The following is a 19,653-nucleotide window of genomic DNA, read 5'->3' on the forward strand; positions in this document are numbered from 1 at the left end:
AGCCAGCTGTGAGGAGATGGGTTAGAAGATTCTGTAAGGTCAGGCGCAGAGACCACCATTTGGAACAGTCAGAATGGAGCAGTGTGTAGTAGATGAGCAAAAGAAGCCAGTTTGTGGAGAATCAAGACCCTATACCTCCAACGAGGACAAAAAGAAAGAGAGAAGGAGGGAGAGAAAGACAGAGAGGGAGATAGAAATTAGCTGCCTAATGATTCTTTCGGTTGGTGAGACCCAGTGAGATACCCTGCAATGTGTTTCCATTATTTTTTTTTAATGTTTATTTTTGAGAGAGAGTGAGAGAGACAGAGTGCAAGCAAGGGAGGGGCAGGGAGAGATGGGGACACAGAACCTGAAGCAGGCTCCAGGTTCTCAGCTGTCAGCACAGAGCCTGACGTGGGGCTCGAACTCATGAACCATGAGATCGCGACTTGAGCCAAAGTCAGATGCTTAACTGACTGAGCCACACAGGTGCCCCAGTGTGTTTCCATTATATTCTATTAATAATTCCTTTCTTCCTTGAGCTTCTTTGAGTGAGTTTCTCTGCTTTGTAGCCAGATGGTCCCTTACTAAGTCATCACTCATGGAATATAGGGCACTCATTGAGATTGCATTTGCTGCAACATGATAAGAGTCAACTCATCAACCAGTGTTTTGAAACCTACTATGTAGATGTGATAGGCAGGGGACCACAAAGAGAACTGAGCCATAGTCCTTGATCTAAAGGAGCTGGTAGCTTAGTGTATCATTCATGTAAAAAATTAGTTTTGGGAGAAGGATTGACACAGACAAAACCAGGAACAAATACATGACATGACAAAATCAAGGGCTTGGCTGGGTGAGAGAATTCTAAGGGCAATGCGAGCTTCAGAAAAGGAAATATAAGGCATTCTTATACATTTCATTTCACTTTGAAAGAACCATCAGGATTTCAATGGATTGAAATGAGTGGGGAGGCTTAGGGAGGAAGTAGTTGCCAGCTGCTGAAAACTGGTAGCTTTGGGACTCTGCAGATGTACAGGGAGGGGAGGGAGGGATGTGAGAGCATGAGGAGAGGATCACAGGATTGTGGCTTGCCTAGACATTGGAGGAAGCCTCATCCCATTTTTAAAATTACTTTTACCCTCTTTCCAAATTTCCTCTGAGATTCCTTCTTTAGCCAACATTTCTTAGCCCTTAAAGACATTTCCTAATCCTCCTCTTTCCCCTCTTTGCTTTCTTTAAGACTGTTTAATTCAAACCATTCTTTGTGGCTCTTTTTTGGGAAAATCATTACAAGAAGAACTGATGGTGCCCTGGGGACATGACACACCTCTCTAGCCTTAGTGGTTCTTCTCTGAGTCAAATGATTTCCCCGATGAGCCCAGATGCTTTCTCCTGCAGTTGAACTTCACCCCTTGGCCGAGAATTGCATACAGCTCATGGCCCTCCCCTTCCCACACCCACTTCTCCTAGGTTCCCTTACCCAAAAATTTCATCACTTCCCAGAACAGCCAGAACATTCTTGGATGTTTCTGCCAGTTAGTGTTTAACCAAATAACAGTCTCTAAGGGGTAGGTTGGACTAACAGAAGGATTGAAGCCTGAGACTTAAAAAGACAACTTCTGCAGGGTGAGTCCCTGAGTCCTAGAGGAGAGGGAGAAAGAGAGAGCCAGAGTGGACACAGGAGCAAAACACAATGGAATCGACCTTCACCTCCAAGGACACTTATCTGAGACATTTTAACCCTCGGGATTACCTAGAAAAATATTACAACTTTGGGTCAAGACACTCTGCAGAAAATGAGATTCTTAGGCATCTTCTGAAAAATCTTTTCAAGATATTCTGCCTCGGTAAGTGTGTGTTATCCCTATGTCTCCCCACCGAAATGTGAGTCATATAGATAGAATCTCAGGGCACTGCTGGGTTGGTGTCTAGACATTGCAATGTGACAGCCCTTTTGGCATCACTCATTTATTTAACAAGGATGAAAACGAATGTTGATAGGGATAGCTTACCATTTACAAAGTGCTTTTTTATGTGTTGTCTCATTTGGTTGTGCCAAATGGAAACCAAAAGACAGGCGTTCTGTCCTTGATTCTACATCAATTCTCTAGGTGACCAGAGCCAGCCATTGAACCATGATGGGCCACTTAAGAAATGGAGATTCTAATACTTATTCTGTTCCTAACTCAAAGGAATGTTGCACATGTGTATGGGATAAAGACCTCCCAATACGTGAAGAATTGGATGCTTTTTAGAGAGAGACATGAAAAGTCAATTTTATTTTAATTGAACTTTCAACTCCCTTCTCCCCAAAACCAAAGTCAAAACCAAAAACAAAATTTTAACTTTCCCCAAGTATTTCTTAATAGTTTTTACATTCTCTGTGTAGCAGTCTATCTGGATTAAAGGTCTGTACATCAGATGTCAATCTTTTCTTCTCCTACACCTAAAAATATTCCAGGAGCATGCTTCCAGCTTGGATTGGATAATGGAAAATGCAATCATGTAAAAAAAAAAAAAAACCTTTGAGGGAAGAGGAGTGAGTAGAGAGATGGTCTGTCTTTGCGACTTTCTAGCACAGTCCCAGTGAAAACAGTGCATACCAGCTCTGTCCACTGTCATATGAGGCCTCATCCCCTTTCCTTGTTCCCTTCTCTAAACCAGATGGTGTGAAGGGGGACCTCCTGATTGACATTGGCTCTGGCCCTACCATCTACCAGCTCCTCTCTGCTTGTGAATCCTTCAAGGAGATCATTGTCACTGACTACAGTGAGCAGAACCTGCAGGAGCTGCAGAAATGGCTAAAGAAGGAACCAGGGGCCTTTGACTGGTCCCCAGTGGTAACCTACGTGTGCGAGCTCGAAGGGAACAGGTAGAGAAACCAGGGTCTGCTTCCGGGCTTTCTGACGGTCCTTGAGTGACAGTTCAGTTTTCTGAACCAAGAATTATCTTTAGAGCCCAAGTTAAAAAGCAAAGGGAACAGGGAGAGGCCAAAGAGAAGTCCAGATGGAGAAGAAGAGGTAGAGAGAGAGAACGAGATAGAGGGACGTGTGTGTGTGCACGCGTGCCCACCAGAACAGCAGAAGGCACAGAAGAGAATTGAAGAAATGGCCACTGAGCCAAGAGGAGACAAAATCTTCCCAGACCAGTGTGGGGGCACAGCATGCAGGTCAGGTACCATGAGACAATGACCTTTATCCAAGTTCAACAAAGAGGGGAAACTGTCTCTGCAACCAGCAGCTTTTGGGTGTTCCCCAGTGCCATCCTGCTGCTAACTACCCAAGTGCTTAGGGATCTGCTGTGAGGGTGGCTAATGCTGACACCACCAGAGACAACTAAAAGCTGCCCAGGTTTTTAAACTGGGATTAGCAGCATAAAGGAAGTATCTGAAAAGAATGTATTCCTCTCCATCCACAAAAATCAGAGCTTTACATACTCACGACTAATGATCAACCTCTTAGCCGACTCTGTCTACAAGTCAGTTTATGTGGACAAGTCTTATTTAAATGATTAATTTCTCTCCACATGAGAAATTGTCAATGGCTTACTAGCCAGAAGGGTGAGGTCTGCATTTCATTTTGTCTTTCCCTTGTCCTGATGTACCTCTGGCCTCTGGAATGGTCCTGCAGTGGCTCAGCCCAGTTCCGCTGTCCCGCCCACCTGACTATTTGCTGTTATAAGCATGTTGCTGAAGCCCCACAGGATTCTTCGCAAACTGTCTAAAAAGTCCACTTCAGTATTCCTCCCAGGATCCTACTAGACCTGTCCACTACTTCTTATATGCTCAGTTATCTTTACATTTTTTTTCCCCCCTGCTCTTACTGTATGTTTTTGTGCATTTCCCCTTGTCTTTCCACACCTTCTTGCCCATGATTTAATTTTTACACAACTCCCTTCCTTCCCCAATCCACTTCTTCCTGTATTTGCACCCCCACCCTTGCTCATGTACTGCACACTTTGTGTGTTGCACAGCACATCATCCTCTGTCCTTCCTGTTCTTGGCTTTTCATTCACAATGGGAAAGCACACGTATTTTGATTAACATATCCCATTCTTTGGTCAGGAAAGGGCTCTGATTTCCCAGCAAGACAATCTCCCTCAAGAAACAGGTGCTAACACTTTTTGGTTCTTGGTTAAAGGAACTAGTGTTTGTTCATTCAGTGAACCCATATTGGGCATGTAAGGTGTGCCACACAGTTCTAGCTACTGGGATAGACTGGTGGGCAAGATGGAGGAAGTCCTGTGTCTCCTAGACCTTATATCAGAGAAGGCAGGCACGTGTCAGATCACTTAAGGCTTTGAGGGCAGGCTAAAGATCCTGTACTTCAAGTGTGATGAGAAGGCATTATAGGTGTAACCCGGAAAGTGATGTGACCCCATTTACATTTACAAAGATCTCTGGATGTTGTGTGGAGAATGGCTGTGTTTAGAGGAGAATGAGAGATGCAGAAAGGAGACACTTTAATCCAGGTAAGAGATGGTGGTGACTTGGACTAATGGATTGGTTGGTGATGGAGAGAGGAAGATGATTTTAAGATGAATTTTTGAGACAGAATGGATAAGAGTTTGTAATGATTGGTCATGGGGAATGATGAGAGGTAAGTATCAGGTATGACTCCGATGTTTCTGAACTTGAGAAACAGGAGTGAGGTAATATTCTGGAATTCCAGGGATAAATATAAAATCATGTGGTCTTAACATGTCCCCAGGGGTATGCTTACCTCCATACTCTTCCTCTGGAGTTATGGTCAACTCATGTTTCTATATGTGCGCTTAAATTTTCTTCCTCTTCACTCTACCAAATTTATTTATTCCTGAATCAGGTTCTCTTCTGAAACTAACTCTATAGTCTGCTTCTACTTCTTTAATCCTTTCATTTTTTTAATGCTGTGCTGAATTCAAGCTTAGTAGGAATATTCTATACTTTGTTTTCTTACATATTGTTACTACACTAACTGATAGTGTGGATTGTCGGATATAACTTATCAAGGTGATTCACTGATTATACAATTCCTTAGACTATAGTGATATAAATGAACTGGGAGTTTTCTATTGTGTTTCCCAGTTAATGTTTTTGCTGCATGTAGAGTCACTAAACTTCCACTGGGTCTTTTGTCCTTTTTACCAGGGAAAGTAAGTATTGAAATCAGAGGGTATAAATCCTCTAACTCTGTTATTTTTCAAAATTATTTTGGCAATTTTTGTATATATTTGTATAATGTATATATTTAATTGAAGTATAATTAACATACAGTCTTATGTTAATTTCAGGTGCACAATATAGTGATTCAGTTACTTGGTGCTCATCATGATAAGCGTACTCTTAATCCCCCTCACCTTTTTCCCCTACCCCTCTCCCGCCACTGTCCTGACAACCACTAGTTTGTTCTCTGTATTTAAGAGTCTATTTCTTTTATTTGTCTTCTTTTTTCTTTGTTTTGTTTCTTAAATTCCACATATGGTGGAATTTTAAAAATATGGAATTGTTATGGTATTTGTCTTTCTCTGTCTGACTTATTTCACCTAGCATTATACCTTCTGGGTCCATCCATGTTGTTGGAAATGGCAAGGTGATTTCATTTTTTATGGCTGAGTGATATTCTATTGGATACACACACACACACACACACACACACCACATATCATTACCTGTTCATCTATGGATGGATACTTGGGTTGCTTCTATTTCTTGGTTATTGTAAATAATGCTGCAATAAACATGGGGATGTGTACATCTTTTCAAATTAGTGTTTTTATTTTCTTTGGATAAATACTCAGTAGTAGAATTAATGGATTCTATGGTGATTCTATTTTTAATTTTTTAGAGGTACCTCCATACTGTTTTCCACAGTGGCTGCACCAACAATGCATGAGGGTTCCTTTTCTCTACATTCTCTCCAACGCTTGTTATTTCTTATATTTTTTTTTTAGCTGTTCTGACAGGTGTGAGGTGATATCTCGTTGTGGTTTTGATTTGCATTTCCATGATGATGAGTGATGTTGAGCATCTTTTCATGTGTCTGTTGGCCATTTGTATATCTGCTTAGGAAAAATATCTATTCAGGTCCTCTGCCCATTTTAACTGGATTATTTGTTTCTTTGGTGTCAGGTTGTATAAGTTCTTTATAAATTTTGGATATTAACCCCTTAACAGATATATCATTTGCAAATAACTTCTCCCATTCAGTAGTCTGCCTTGTTGTCTGGTTGAGGATTTCCTTCACTGTGCAAAAGCATTTTTAGTGCCATTACATTTTGATATAAATTTTAGAATAAACTTGTCAATCTCTTCCAAAAAGGCTGCTGAGATTTTGATTGTGATCTTTGAACTTACATTTCACTTTAGGAGAATGGACATAAGGAATCTGCAGTCCATAAACATGGTTTATCACTTTATTTATTTATTAAAAAATTTTTTTTAACATCTATTTTTGAGAGACAGAGTGAGACAGAGCACGAGTGGGGGAGGGGCAGCAGTGGGGGGAACACAGAATCTGAAGCAGGCTCCAGGCTCTGTAGGCTCTGAGCTGTCAGCACAGAGCCTGACACGGGGCTCAAACTCACAGACCGCAAGATCATGACTTGAGCCGAAGTCGGCCGCCCAACCGAATGAGCCACACAGGCGCCCCTATTTATTAGGACTTCTTTAGTTTCAGTAATGTTTTGTAGTTCTCATATTCTATATATATTTTGTTAAAAATTTCCTGTGTTTTGGGCACCTGTATAGCTCAGTCATTTGAGTGCCCAACTCTTAATTTCAGCTCAGGTCAAGATCTCATTGTTCCTGGGTTCCAGCCCCACATTGGGCTCTGTGTTGACAGCGTGGAGCCCTCTTGGTTCTCTCTCTCTACACCTCCCCAGCTTGCATGCACATGCTCTCTCCTCTCTCTCTTTCAAAATAAATAACTCAGCATTAAAAAAAATCTTGTTTTATGTTTTTTTAATGTTATTGTTAATTTGCCAGTATATACTTTGCTTAATTGAACACTATTGTGTCTTAAATACTTGCACTAAAAGGTGCACTGCAAGGCCAGAGAATTTTACAATCATTTTTTCTTTACAATACATTCTGTAGTATGTTTGCCTTCTTTATGAAGCGAATTATCAATTCACTGATTAATGTCCCCTTACGCATTTCTGTAGATGCAAAAATTATGATTTTGTGATTACAGTAATAAAATGATATTCCTTGTGAAAAAATATAAAATATAAAAATTTCCTAGTATATTGAAGTACAATTGCATTTTATATACTAACCTTGTGTCCTGAAGTCCTGCTGACTTCATTAATTAAGTTTAGCCTTTTCTATGTATACTCTTATATCATCTGCAAATAAAAATAGTTTTACTTCTTTTCCAGCTCTATGCCTTTTATTTATTTTTCTGGTCTACTACACTGGCTAGGACTTCCAAAACAATATTGAATAGAAAGGTTGGAAGTCGACCTATGTACCTTTTTGCATATCATAAGGAAAAATGTCCAATTTTAGTGTCCACATTAAGTACAATATTATTTAGATTTTTCAGATATTCTTTATCTGACTAATTTCTTTACATTTTAATTTCTTGGGAGTTTTAACTCAAATGTTGAACTTTGTCAATTTTTTTCGGAATTCATTGAGATGGCCATATGACTTTTCTTCTTTATTCCGAAAATGTGAATTATACTGGAAGATTTTTGACTGTTCAAATCTAACTGGAATACACCCATTGGTCATGAGGTAGTATCTTTTTTAGGTATGACTGGATGTGATTTGCTAATATTTTGGTAGGGATTTTTGCATCTACAAATATGATCGATATTGAGCCGTAATATTCTTTTCTAGAAATATGCCTGGCAGATTTTGACATCAGCATGATGCTGGATTCATGTAAGTTGAGGATATTTCTTCCTCCTCTATTTTTTGAAGGAGTTTGTGTATAATTAGTATTATTTCTTCCTTAAATGATTGATAGAATTCACTAGCAAAGCTACCTGTACCTGAAGGGTTGTTTCATGTGTATGATGTTTTTAAAATTAAGAATAATGTTTTTCACTGGCTATTTGGATTTTCCATTTCTTCTTTGTCTGTTTTGATAAATAGTATCTTTCAAGGAATTTATCCTATTCATCTTGGTTGTCAATTTTATTGTCATAAGTTTTTTAACAATATGTCTTTATTACTCTTAAAATTTTCTTGATGTTTATTTTTGAGAGAGAGAGAGAGATGTTTTTGAGACATACACATACACACACACACACACACACACATATACACACAGAGTGCAAGTGAGGGAGGGGCACAGAGAGAGGGAGACACAAAATGTGAAGCAGGCTCCAGGCTCTGAGCTATCAGCACAAAGCCCAACACAAGGCTTGAAGTCACCAACCAGTGAGATCATGACCTGAGCCTAAATTGAGATGTTAAACCAGCCAAGCGCCCGTCTTTATTACTCTTTTAATGTCTGTAGGATCTACCATGATCTTCCTTCTTTCATTCTTGATATTGGCAATTTGTCTTTTAAAAAATACCTTGATCAATCTTGCTAGAGATTGATTGATGTTATTAATCTTTTCAAAGAACCAACTTTTGGTTTTGTTAATTTTTTTCTATTGTCCTTCCATTTTCAGTCGTGTTGATTTCTGCTCTTTTTTTCCCTTATTTTCTCTCTTCCATTTACTTTAGCTTTTATATACTCTTCTTTTTCCTGCTTCTTAAGATAGAAGCTTAGATCACTGATTTCACATATTTCTTTCTTCTAATGTAGCCATTTAAAGCTCTAAATTTCCTTCAGGATTGTTCTAGTTGCTGCTCATGATTTGTGATATGTCATATTTTTATTATTATCCACTTTGGCGTATTTTCTAATTTCCTTTGTGATTTCTTCTTTGACCGTGAGTTATTTAGAATTGTGTTGCTTAATTTCCAAAAATTTCAAGATTTTCTAGATATTGTTATTGGCTTCTACTTAAATTTTGTTGTAGTCAGAGATTTATTTTATGGTCAGCATGGGGTCTATTTTGGTGAATAATCTATGTGCTTTCTACACTAAAAAGAATGTATATCATCCTGTTGTAAGTTATAGTTTCATAAATATCAATGAGGTCAGGTAGATTGATAGTATTTTTCAGATTTTTCTACAGGATTTTTTGTTTATCAATTACTGAGGGAAAGGTATTAAAAATCTCAAACTATGATTGTGGGTTTATCTCTTGTTCCCCATCATTATGTTAACATTTGCTTCACATAGCTTGAAGTCTTGTACTCTATCTGCATATATTTTTAGGATTGTTGTTTCTTCATGATTTATTGATCATTTTGTCATTAAGAAATATCTCCCTTTACTGTCAGTAATACACTTTGTCTTGAAGTCTACTCTGATATTAATATGACCACGTTAGCCTTCTTATGCTTGGTGTTTGCATGGAGTGTTAGCCTCTAAGAGGGTCCCCAGTAATCTTCACCTCAAGTATTCATCTCTTCTTTAATTGTTTTCCCTTGGGTGTCCATCGGATTTAGTGACTAGATGCTTACAAGTATAATCTAACAGAGTATTGGCACATCAATTCTGAGAGATTAGGTTACCAAAAGACCATGGCTTCCTTATTGGGTGTTCCCTCCCACTCGCTTGTCTGGAGGGAGTTGGAAGCAAATTTTCCCCCAGTCAAACCTTCAGATGAGACTGAAGACATAGCCAACACTCTGCCTCATGAGGTACTCAGCTAATTGGTACCGAGATATCCGACCCACAGAAACTGTGAGATAAATGTTTGTTTTAAATTGTTATGTTTTGGGGTAATTTATAATGCAGCAATAGATAACTAATAGACATGGTATATCTTTTCCACCCTTTTGTTTTCAATCTGTCTGTGTTTTTATACTTAAAATGTTTTTCTTGCCAATAGTATGTAGTAGGCCCTGCTTTTCAACCCAGTGTGATGATTTCTGTCCTTTAGCTGGATTCTTTATTTCACTTACATTTAAGGTAATTACTGGTATTGTATGGTTGAGTCTCAGTCAAACATCCTGGTATGTATTTTTTATTTGTCCCTTCTGTTTTGTTATTCATTTGTGCCTTTGTTCCTGCTTCTCCTTGGTGAATGGAATAATGTTTGGCATTCCAGTTAGTATAAATATGAACATTTTTAGTATTCCTTTTTATCTTCTATTATTGGCTTTTTTTTCTGTTGACCTGTTTTGTGTTTTGTGTCAGTGTATGCGTGTGTGTGCATGTGTAATTTTTCCAGAAATTACAGTACATAGTTTTTAATTTTTTAAAAAACTTTTTAATGTTTGTTTATTTTTGAGACAGAGAGACAGAGCACAAGCAGCGGAGGGGCAGAGAGAGAGGGAGACACAGAATCGGAAGCAGGCTCCAGGCTCTGAGCTGTCATCACAGAGTCCCACACGGGGCTCGAACTCACTAACCAGTGAGATCATGACCTGAGCTGAAACTAGACGCTTAATCAACTGAGCCACCCAGGCGCCCCTATATTTTTAACATTTTACCTCACGAGCCATGTAAGACATTACCACAGTGTAATTCCTACATCCACTCTTGCCCCTGCACTAGTCCTAGATTTTACTTTATTTCTAGGATAATACTATGATACTTTGTTACTATTTTTGCTTTAAAAAGTCAGTAGTGCTTTTATTTATTTTATTTTATTTTACTACTTTTTTTTTTTTTCAACGTTTATTTATTTTGGGGACAGAGAGAGACAGAGCATGAACGGGGGAGGGGCAGAGAGAGAGGGAGACACAGAATTGGAAACAGGCTCCAGGCTCTGAGCCATCAGCCCAGAGCCCGACGCGGGGCTCGAACTCACGGACCGCGAGATCGTGACCTGGCTGAAGTCGGACGCTTAACCGACTGCGCCACCCAGGCGCCCCTTTATTTTACTTTTTATTGTGGTTAAAAAACACACACCATAAAATTTAGCATCTGAACTATTTTTTAAATGTTTATTTATTATTTTTGACAGAGAGAGAGAGAGAGAGAGGGAGAGACAGAGAGATAACACAGGCTTGTGAGCAGAGGAGAGGTAGAGAGAGAGGGAGACAGAGGATCCAAAGTGGGCCCTGCACTGACAGCAGAGAGCCCTGTGCGGGGCTCGAACTCATGAACCACAAGATCATGACCTGAGCCAAAGTCGGATGCTTAGCTGACTAAGTCACCCAGGCACCCCTGAACTATTTTTAAGTAGACAGTTCAGTAGTTTAAGTATATGCACACTAGTCAGTAGTATTTTAAACAAACGTGTATAAAGTCTTTGATGTTTATCCACATATCTGTCTGCATAGTCTTCCTCATTTCTTTCTACAGATCTAGGCTTCTATCTGGCATCATTTCCCTTCACCTGAAGAACTTTTTTTTAGTATCTCTTAAAATGCAGGTCTTCTGGAAACAAATTCAGCTTGTTAAGGCCAGGTAAGAATCAGTAATTTTTTTTTGTTCCTCATTATATGAGGAATTTAACATTTTTTGATACCCAAAGTCCTTCTGGCATCTATCTCCCCAGTGTTTGTTGTTAAAATTGGCGATTTTAAATCCATATATAGTAATTTAAAGCATTATTTTATTTTTAAAAAAATTTTTTAATGTTTATTTTTGAGAGAGAGAAAGCGAGAGAGAGCGAGAGAGAGCAGGGGAGGGGCAGAGCGAGAGGGAGACACAGAATCCAAAGCAGGCTCCAGGCTCCGAGCTGTCAGCACAGAGCAATGTAGGGATTGAACCCATGAGCCATGAGATCATGACCTCCGCCAACGTCACATGCTTAACCAATTGAGCCACCCAGGCGCCCCTAAAGTCTTATTTTCATATTTCCTTTCAAGGATCAATTTGGATATTTGCTATCAGTCTGTAATCATATTTGCAGTTATATGAACATTTAGTTTTATTTTATGTTCATTTAATGTGATTTTTCTAGTTTTTAAGTTTTTAATTCTGATGCATCTTTTAGTCTGTAGAATAGGTCTTCAAATAGTGTTTTCGAGAAGAACACATAAGTGACATTTTCTAAGTCTGTGTGTGTCGGGAATATATTTGTGTAGCCTTTATAAGTGAACAACAACGCAAAACTGTTTAATGTTGCTAAATATTTCCCTATTTTTTCCTGGCAAGAAGCTGAGAGAGACTACTTTCAAATGCCATTTTAATCCTAGAAACTCCTTACTTAGAATTTTATGCTAGCGATAGTCTTCAAACTAAAGATGCATTCTTCAAAATAAATGTAATTTCCAACTTCTTTTTTTTTTCCTATCGACTTTGTGATTCCACAGAATGAACTGGTACTAACTAGAAAAAAAAAAAAACTAACCCATAGCTCTGAGGATTCGGACAATATTTCCAAATTATTCAATAAATACGGAATTTCCCAGGATTTATAGAATTTCAGGGAAAGTTTATAAAAGAGTTTTCAGTCAGTCAGACAATACACCTTTCCGAAGTCCAAATCATATGTCAAGAAGGCTTTTAAAACTTTCTTCTCAATTTCCCTAGCTATCATAAGCCTTCCCATCTCATTCAGAAGTGAACCCTTAAAATCTAGCAGGATACTAAAAGCATTGCTTATCTCCTGCCAGGATCGTCAGCTCCTAACAATTGGCTCTTGAGAAAGTGTCCCTTCCCAGTCACTGTTAGAGGAAGGAACTGTATTTTTGGCAGGAAAATTCTGCATTCTTGCTCTTATCCTTGTGCCAGATCCTGTGGCTTCAACTATTTTGAGAATGATAGCGATCCCATTCAACGTATGTCTTTCTTGCATCTTCAAGTACCTCTATCAGCTCACAACCTATTTCCTTTGAGATTATTTCTTCTTTATCTGAAGCTATTTCTTGTGCTGAGTGCTGCCGAAGACAGTTTGAGCTGTCTCCTGGTCCTCTGCCTTTGGAGTGTGACTCATACTTTTAGAATACCACTCCTCTTTAAAACCTTCGGAAAAGTTGTAAGCCATCGGTACCAAATTCTGGCTTCGCATTATTTATTTATCAGGTCAGAGAGTCAAATGCTAAGGTAGAAATGACTACTCAAGCCTGTTTTACCTTAAAAGATCTTAAAAAACGGCACTGTTTAACCTCTGGCCCCTACAGCTTGGAGCACATTGCCTGCCTTGTGGTCCTCAGGCTAAGCAGTTTCCATAGCGCCTGGGAGCCTAGTAGGAATGCAGGCTCTCAGGCCTGGCTCCCTCCCTACAGAACCAGAATCTGCATTTTAATAAGATCTGCAGGGCGTTGTATGCATTTTACAGTTTGAGAAATACTGGCGTCTATATTTTCATGTCTTGTAAAAGATTGATGTTCCTTCTCAGAATCGGCATCTCCACGGTCATGGTGATCGTTTCAGCGATCCCTAGGAAAAGTTTCTCCCTTTTAAAAGCATCCCTTTCTCTTAGATGTTCTCCCTGCATTCTTCCCCTGGGAAAATGAACAGGGCAGACTGAGGAAATGTCACCTGGCCATTTCCTGCAAACTGTAAACATTTCTACTCATGTGTCTGAAAGTGCCCAAAATAGAGCTACAGGCTTCCCAGGTTTGCTCCGCTTCTGCATGCTTCCCGCCCTGGGTGTTGCCATCATAGAATTAATTAAAGAAGCCAGGAGCCTGGAAGCCATTCTTGCCTTCTCTCTCTCAGTCATGGTCTATGATCAGCACCAAGTTCTGTCCATTCTGTTTTTTTCAGTAGGTCTCACGCCCAGTGCGGGGCCCAGCAAGGCTTGAACTCAGACCCTGAGATTAAGACCTGAGTTGAGGTCAAGATTTGGACGCTCAACCGACTGAGCCACCCGAGTGCCCCAAATTCTGTCCATTTTACTTCTGAGTTCCTCTCAAACGAGTGTATATTTTCCAATAGTTTCTCTCCAGGCTATTTTCCTGGTCCAAGACACCATTCTCTCCCTCCTAAGTGGCCTTCCACCTCCACTCTCGTCCCAAAGCGATCACCTTCAAATGTAGATCTGGTGGCACCATTTCGTAACTTCCCACAGCTTTTAGGGTAAAAAGCAAAGATCTTAACCTGCTCCCCAAAACCTCGTCTCGTCTGGCACCTGCTAAACCCCGTTGCCTCACTTCCTACCACGCTGTGCTTTGTTTTCTGAGTCCAGCCTCATCAGCCTTCTCTCCGTATTTCCTCCCACCATCTGGCCTTTGCACATGCTGTTGCCCCTGGCTGGAACATCTCCCCTTTCGTACTCCCCTTGGCCTGGTGAACTCTTATTTATTTACCTCCTGCACCTCTGCTTACCTGACTCCATTTTGGAGGAGATCTCCTTGATACTCCAGACCAAGTCAAGCTCCCAACATTCCTCTGTCGGCCCTCTGCTTCCTAGTATTAATTTGTCATTTTTGTGGGTAAGCATTGAATAAGTTCTTTCTCCCCACCGCCCCTCTGCCCCAGCCTGGGATCCCCAAGAGGATAGGATCCATTTCTCATTTGTTCTATCTTGGGTCCCCATCGCCCGCCCCTTTCCTGTCACATCAAAGAGGTTATAAAAAACAAAAAAGTCAAACAAATGACTGCATGTATTTTGTTTTCCAGCCTCTCCCTCCTGAAATGTCTGTCTTTCACCTGAGTCGGCGATTGCCTGTACCAGAGGCTTACCAATGATTATTCCTGGCTCACACAATTCTTATATTGATATCCAAGTGTGTGAAGCTTTTTATATCCTTTATACATTCTGCTGGTTCTCCCTCAGGAGGGCCTGCTGGAACCTCTGGGTATGGGGCTTGGGGGAGGCGGTGAGTGTCATCGAAAGATCTCATCCCGGGGCTTTGGTCCGCCACCTGCCTTGCAGAGATGGGGCAGGAGGAACCTCTGTAAACCTCGCGGTAATTTCTTGGAGTGCAGGAATACATTCTCACAAAGCGCTCTTCCCAGGAGTCCTACTCTTTATCCCCTCTCTCCCCAGCTTCGGTGGATCGGTGGATCGCATATTTACAGAAGAAACAGCTGCCCTTTTTTGCATAGTGATTCATTTGAAAGGGTAGATCTTTGGAACTACAGAAATGGCCACACTGCTGTTAGCTCCCTGTAGAACTGCCTAACACTTTTCTGGTGTGTGTTTATTCCTTACCCCTGGAGCTGGACGTGAAGCTGAGTGGTAATTGCCTGTGTCTCCAGGCGAGTCCATTTCCCTGGTGCTGAGAAGCCCTGAGATGTCAACTGTACACGGATACCTTGGCAGCCGAGTTTACCGTGTTTGCTCGATGCCCAAAGACGAGCAGGTCTCCACAACAGTGGGTGTTTCCAGCCAACTTGCCTCTCAAATTGGCACATTCTCCATGAGCTTTCTAGACTTCACAGTGTATCTTCCAGTTTGGGAACAATTTCCATCGTAAATTGACTGGCAGGTACTCGTTCTGTGGTAACTTGTATCTTTCAAATAGCTTCATAGACAACAGGGCCCAGAGGTCCACCTGCTTCTGACATAATCACGTAAACACACATGCCCGCGGTGTTCCGAATATGAAGGATCATCTCTAAGCACGTTCAAACCTGCCACGTTGCCACTTCTTCAGCTTTTTGTATACACCCAGGCTATCCATATGTGCAGATAGGTTGTTTGAATGTTTCTCTTCTAGATTCATTTTACCTAGTCAAATCTGTGTTTCACACAGACTTCCATAAGGTTGAATTGTCATCTTCTCTTCTTAAAAAGTTCGGCCACACCATCCCCGTTCTATCAGGCTGAATGGCAGCTTTGTAACGGATTTCCCTGCTTTTAGAATGACTGACCTTCCCTGTTTGCCTGGACTGAGAAGGGTTCCCGGGACATGGGATCTTCAGTGGGAAAACAGGGAAAGTCCAGACCAACCGGGACAAACTGGTTACCCTACTACCATTTCTACCCTTGATAGGGGAGCAGGTAGACCCAACCAGAGGTAATTATTCCCTGTGTAGACCAGTTTATTGTCTGGCAGGACTTCCCTCAAACTAATACCTTGCTATGTTACTTCTCTCTCTCTCTCTCTCTTTAGCATAACAGCTTTTCTGAGATAAAAGTGGCATAAGACCCACCCATCTAAAGTATGATAGTTCTTAGTATCTTCACGTAGTTGTGCAATCTTTACGCCAGTTTTAGAACATTTTCATCACTCCCCAAACAAACCCTGTACCTACTGGCAGTCATTCTCACGTCTTGGATCCTCTCAATTGCTGGAAACCACTGGTCCGCTTTTGGTCTCTAGAGCTTTGCCTTTTCTGGACATTTCATGTAAATGGAATCACACAATAGGTGGCCTTTTGTGTCTGGTTTCTTTCACTTAGTGTAATGTTTTCAAGGTTCTTCCACGTTGTAGCATGAATCAGCGCTTCATTCCTTTTTACGACTGAGTATTATTCTACTGCGTGGGTATGCCACAATTAATCCCTTCGTAAGTTGATGGACTTTTAGGTTGTCTCCATCTTTTGGCTGTTACGAACAAAGTGATGCTGAAAAAACTTCACAAAATAATACTATATTGAATTACTACTATCAGGGATTTTGTTTTCTGGTTTATTCTCCATTATTTTTTCAAATGTTTGCTGATAGATTTTAATTTTTTTTTTTTTAATTTTTTTTTTTCCAACGTTTATTTATTTTTGGGACAGAGAGAGACAGAGCATGAACGGGGGAGGGGCAGAGAGAGAGGGAGACACAGAATCGGAAACAGGCTCCAGGCTCTGAGCCATCAGCCCAGAGCCCGACGCGGGGCTCGAACTCCCGGACCGCGAGATCGTGACCTGGCTGAAGTCGGACGCCTAACCGACTGCGCCACCCAGGCGCCCCTAGATTTTAATTTTTTTAATGTTTATTTATTTTTGAGAGACAGAGAGAGACACAGCATGAGCGGGGGAGGGGCAGAGAGAGAGGGAGACACAGAATCCAAAGCAGGCCCCAGGCTCTGAGCTGTCAGCACAGAGCCGGTGCAGGGCTCGAACTCATGAGCCAGGAGATTATGATGTGAGCCAAAGTCAGATGCTTGGCCAACTGATCCACCCAGGTGCCCCCTATTTATTGATTAACTTTATGATACGTGAATGAATGACAAACTGCAGTTTGAAAAATATTGGTGTGATTGACTTCATCTGGCCCCAACTCCCATTTTCAGTCATTTATTTTACATTTTTTTTTTAAAACCTCTGTGATGTGGCAGGAAAGAGGCAGGCAATGGGGATCCAAGATGGAACGAATGAGAAACGGATCCTATCCTCTTGGGGATTCCAGTACAGGGCGGAAGGGGGTGGGGAGAAAGAATTAATCCAATGATCATCCACAACGCTATGTGTCCATCTTTTGAGGAACTTCCAGAACTTTCTCCAAAGTAGCTGGACCATTTTGCATTCTCACCAGCTGTGTGTGGAAGTTCCTGTTTCCCCACATCCTTGTCAGCACTTGTTATTTTCTGTTTTTTTTTTTTTAATACAGCTATCTTAGTGGATGTGAAGTGCTATCTCATGGTTTGATGTGCGTTTTTCTGATGGCCAAAAATGTTGAGAATTTTTTTCATAGGCTTATTGCTAAACTTAGGAAAATTAGGACATATAGGATGTCTATAAATAGCTGAGTATATGCATGGGGCTTAGGATTTTAACTAAATATTTAAATAGGAGGTCCACAACCAATTGATATTATCTCAGATCTTTCCATGTGGAGGTAAATCTTCAAGTTTTATTTGAACCACTGACTTCCTTGTGACCCGAAGTGGTCCCGAAGTACGACCCTCTCTCACCTGCTCTGATGTTGGGCCTTCCTCTGCGGTCTCCGTCTAGAAGAGGCTGTCTTCTCCTGCAGCAAATGGACTGTGTGTTTCCTGAATGTACGGCTAGATTTGCACCCCTGGGGCTCTGTTGATTAATTTCCTCAAAGCACTAGATACACACTCATCGCTCCTATTATTTGGGCTCTGTGGCCTTCTGGGCGCTTTAAACGCTCATTCTTGCTTTTCTCTTACCCCTCTGATTTTCTGCTACTTCTTTCTCCTTTTCTTTTTTCTCCAGTTTCTCCTGTGCACTCTACATGTTTATTTAATTCGGATCCTCTGTCCGCCTGTTCCTTCATGCCTCCCCTAACAAATTCCGAAAGGATCCCAGACACTCTGTTTCATCTCCAGCTCTCACCTTCTCTGCCTCTTTCGTGAACTAGTTTTCTCTCCGGAAACCCCACTGATCTTGCAGAAAAGGAAAGTATTCTGAGCAAAGCTACCAAGAAAATGAGCCCCTTCATAAAACACACTCTCTGCATTATGTTTTGTGGCTGGAGAATGGCAACTAGAGGTTCTTTTCTTTCTAGAGGGGCCCTGGCTGCCGTTGTTTGGTGCTTATCAACAGTTTCTCTAAATGTCTGTGGATGACCCCATGCCCCAGCCTGATCAGCAGCTATGCAGAAATACCGTTTCCACATTTTAAAGCCATTATTACCTGATATGTATCGGTCGAATGACCACCATGTTGCAGTTTGGCAGAAGAGGCCAGTGTAATAATGAATACACAAACAGATAAATAAGTAATAATAATAATAATAATAATAATAATAACAATAACAGTAATAAATGAGCCAGGCACTATCCTAAGTAGTGGAGGAAGAATAATTTCTTGGAGACAGTCCATGGTCGAAGCGGGCAGCTAGGTACTTCTGTTATCATTTCCATATTATTACTCACGTTATAAAGAGATTTAATCCAGCACAGGGTAACGTAGTCACATTAATATGCCAAAACATCCTTCATTTTTCTTCTTCCTCCATTTTCCCATCAGGGATGGCCCCAAGGATATAACATTTGGGACAATACTGCCATTTTCAGCCCTGATTGCAGAGATCCGGGGTTATCATGAGTATAGGGTAGCAAGTGGTATCTGTTGGTTTGTGTATTTCAGAATCAAGGAGCTGGAGAAGGAGGAGAAGTTGAGGCGTGTGGTCACACAGGTGCTCAAGTGCGACGTGACCCAGAGCCGGCCACTGGGCAGCGTCCCCCTGCCCCTAGCCGACTGCCTGCTCAGCACGCTGTGCCTGGATGCCGCCTGCCCAGACCTCCCTGCCTACTGCACAGCCCTCCGGAACCTCAGCAGTCTGCTAAAGCCGGGGGGCTTCCTGGTGGTGGTGGATGCCCTGAAGAGCAGCTACTACATGATCGGCGAGCAGAAGTTCTCCAGCCTCTGCCTGGGCCGGGAGGCAATAGAAGCTGCCGTGAGAGAGGCTGGCTTCTCAGTTGAGCAGTTTGAGGTGATCTCTCGAAGGTATTCTTCCACCATATGCGACAACGAAGGGCTTTTCTCTCTGGTGGGGCGGAAGCTGAGCAAATCTGTATGACTCCCGTGATTGAAAATAAAGCAGTTAACTTCTTGGTTCTAACTGCCTGGTCACTGTGCTGAGCTGAATCTAACGGCAGGGGCTCTCCGGCTCATGTAGGATGGGATGGGCACAGTCAGTCAGTGGAGGAACAACTGGTTGACCACCTACTCCGTGCTTCCTTTGTGTGTCCGAAGACGAGCAACCAGCACACCCAGTCTTCACTGCCCATGATTAGAAAAGAAGACCTCATTTTCCTTAAGCATCCTAGTCATGGCAGCCCACACTCAACACACGCCAACAGAGCAGTGTCTGCGGTGATTGGCTTTCTTTCCTAGGGTTCCACTGCTTCCTTCTCTCTCAGGAACATGCTTCTCCTGTTCCTCGACAGCCACCTTCTCTGGGGACCCCTTCCTCTGCTGGGGT

At 41.4% G+C, this 19,653-nt stretch overlaps 1 protein-coding gene across 1 annotated transcript; it reads left to right on the plus strand.

Moving 5' to 3' along the window:
- The first annotated feature begins 1,493 nt into the window (after window positions 1–1,493).
- On the plus strand, window positions 1,494–19,290 carry LOC124505243 (nicotinamide N-methyltransferase). The gene is made up of 3 exons (XM_047071124.1): window positions 1,494–1,829; window positions 2,647–2,854; window positions 18,816–19,290. Exons 1-3 carry the CDS (start codon window positions 1,676–1,678, stop codon window positions 19,246–19,248), a joined length of 795 nt encoding a protein of 264 aa, XP_046927080.1. The 5' UTR covers window positions 1,494–1,675; the 3' UTR covers window positions 19,249–19,290.
- The last annotated feature ends 363 nt before the right edge of the window (window positions 19,291–19,653 follow it).

This window comes from Lynx rufus, unplaced genomic scaffold, assembly GCF_022079265.1.
Source record: "Lynx rufus isolate CCGP_SWC_20201006 ecotype Redwood Valley unplaced genomic scaffold, mLynRuf1.p SCAF_9, whole genome shotgun sequence".
In the NCBI taxonomy this organism is placed as follows: domain Eukaryota; kingdom Metazoa; phylum Chordata; class Mammalia; order Carnivora; family Felidae; genus Lynx; species Lynx rufus.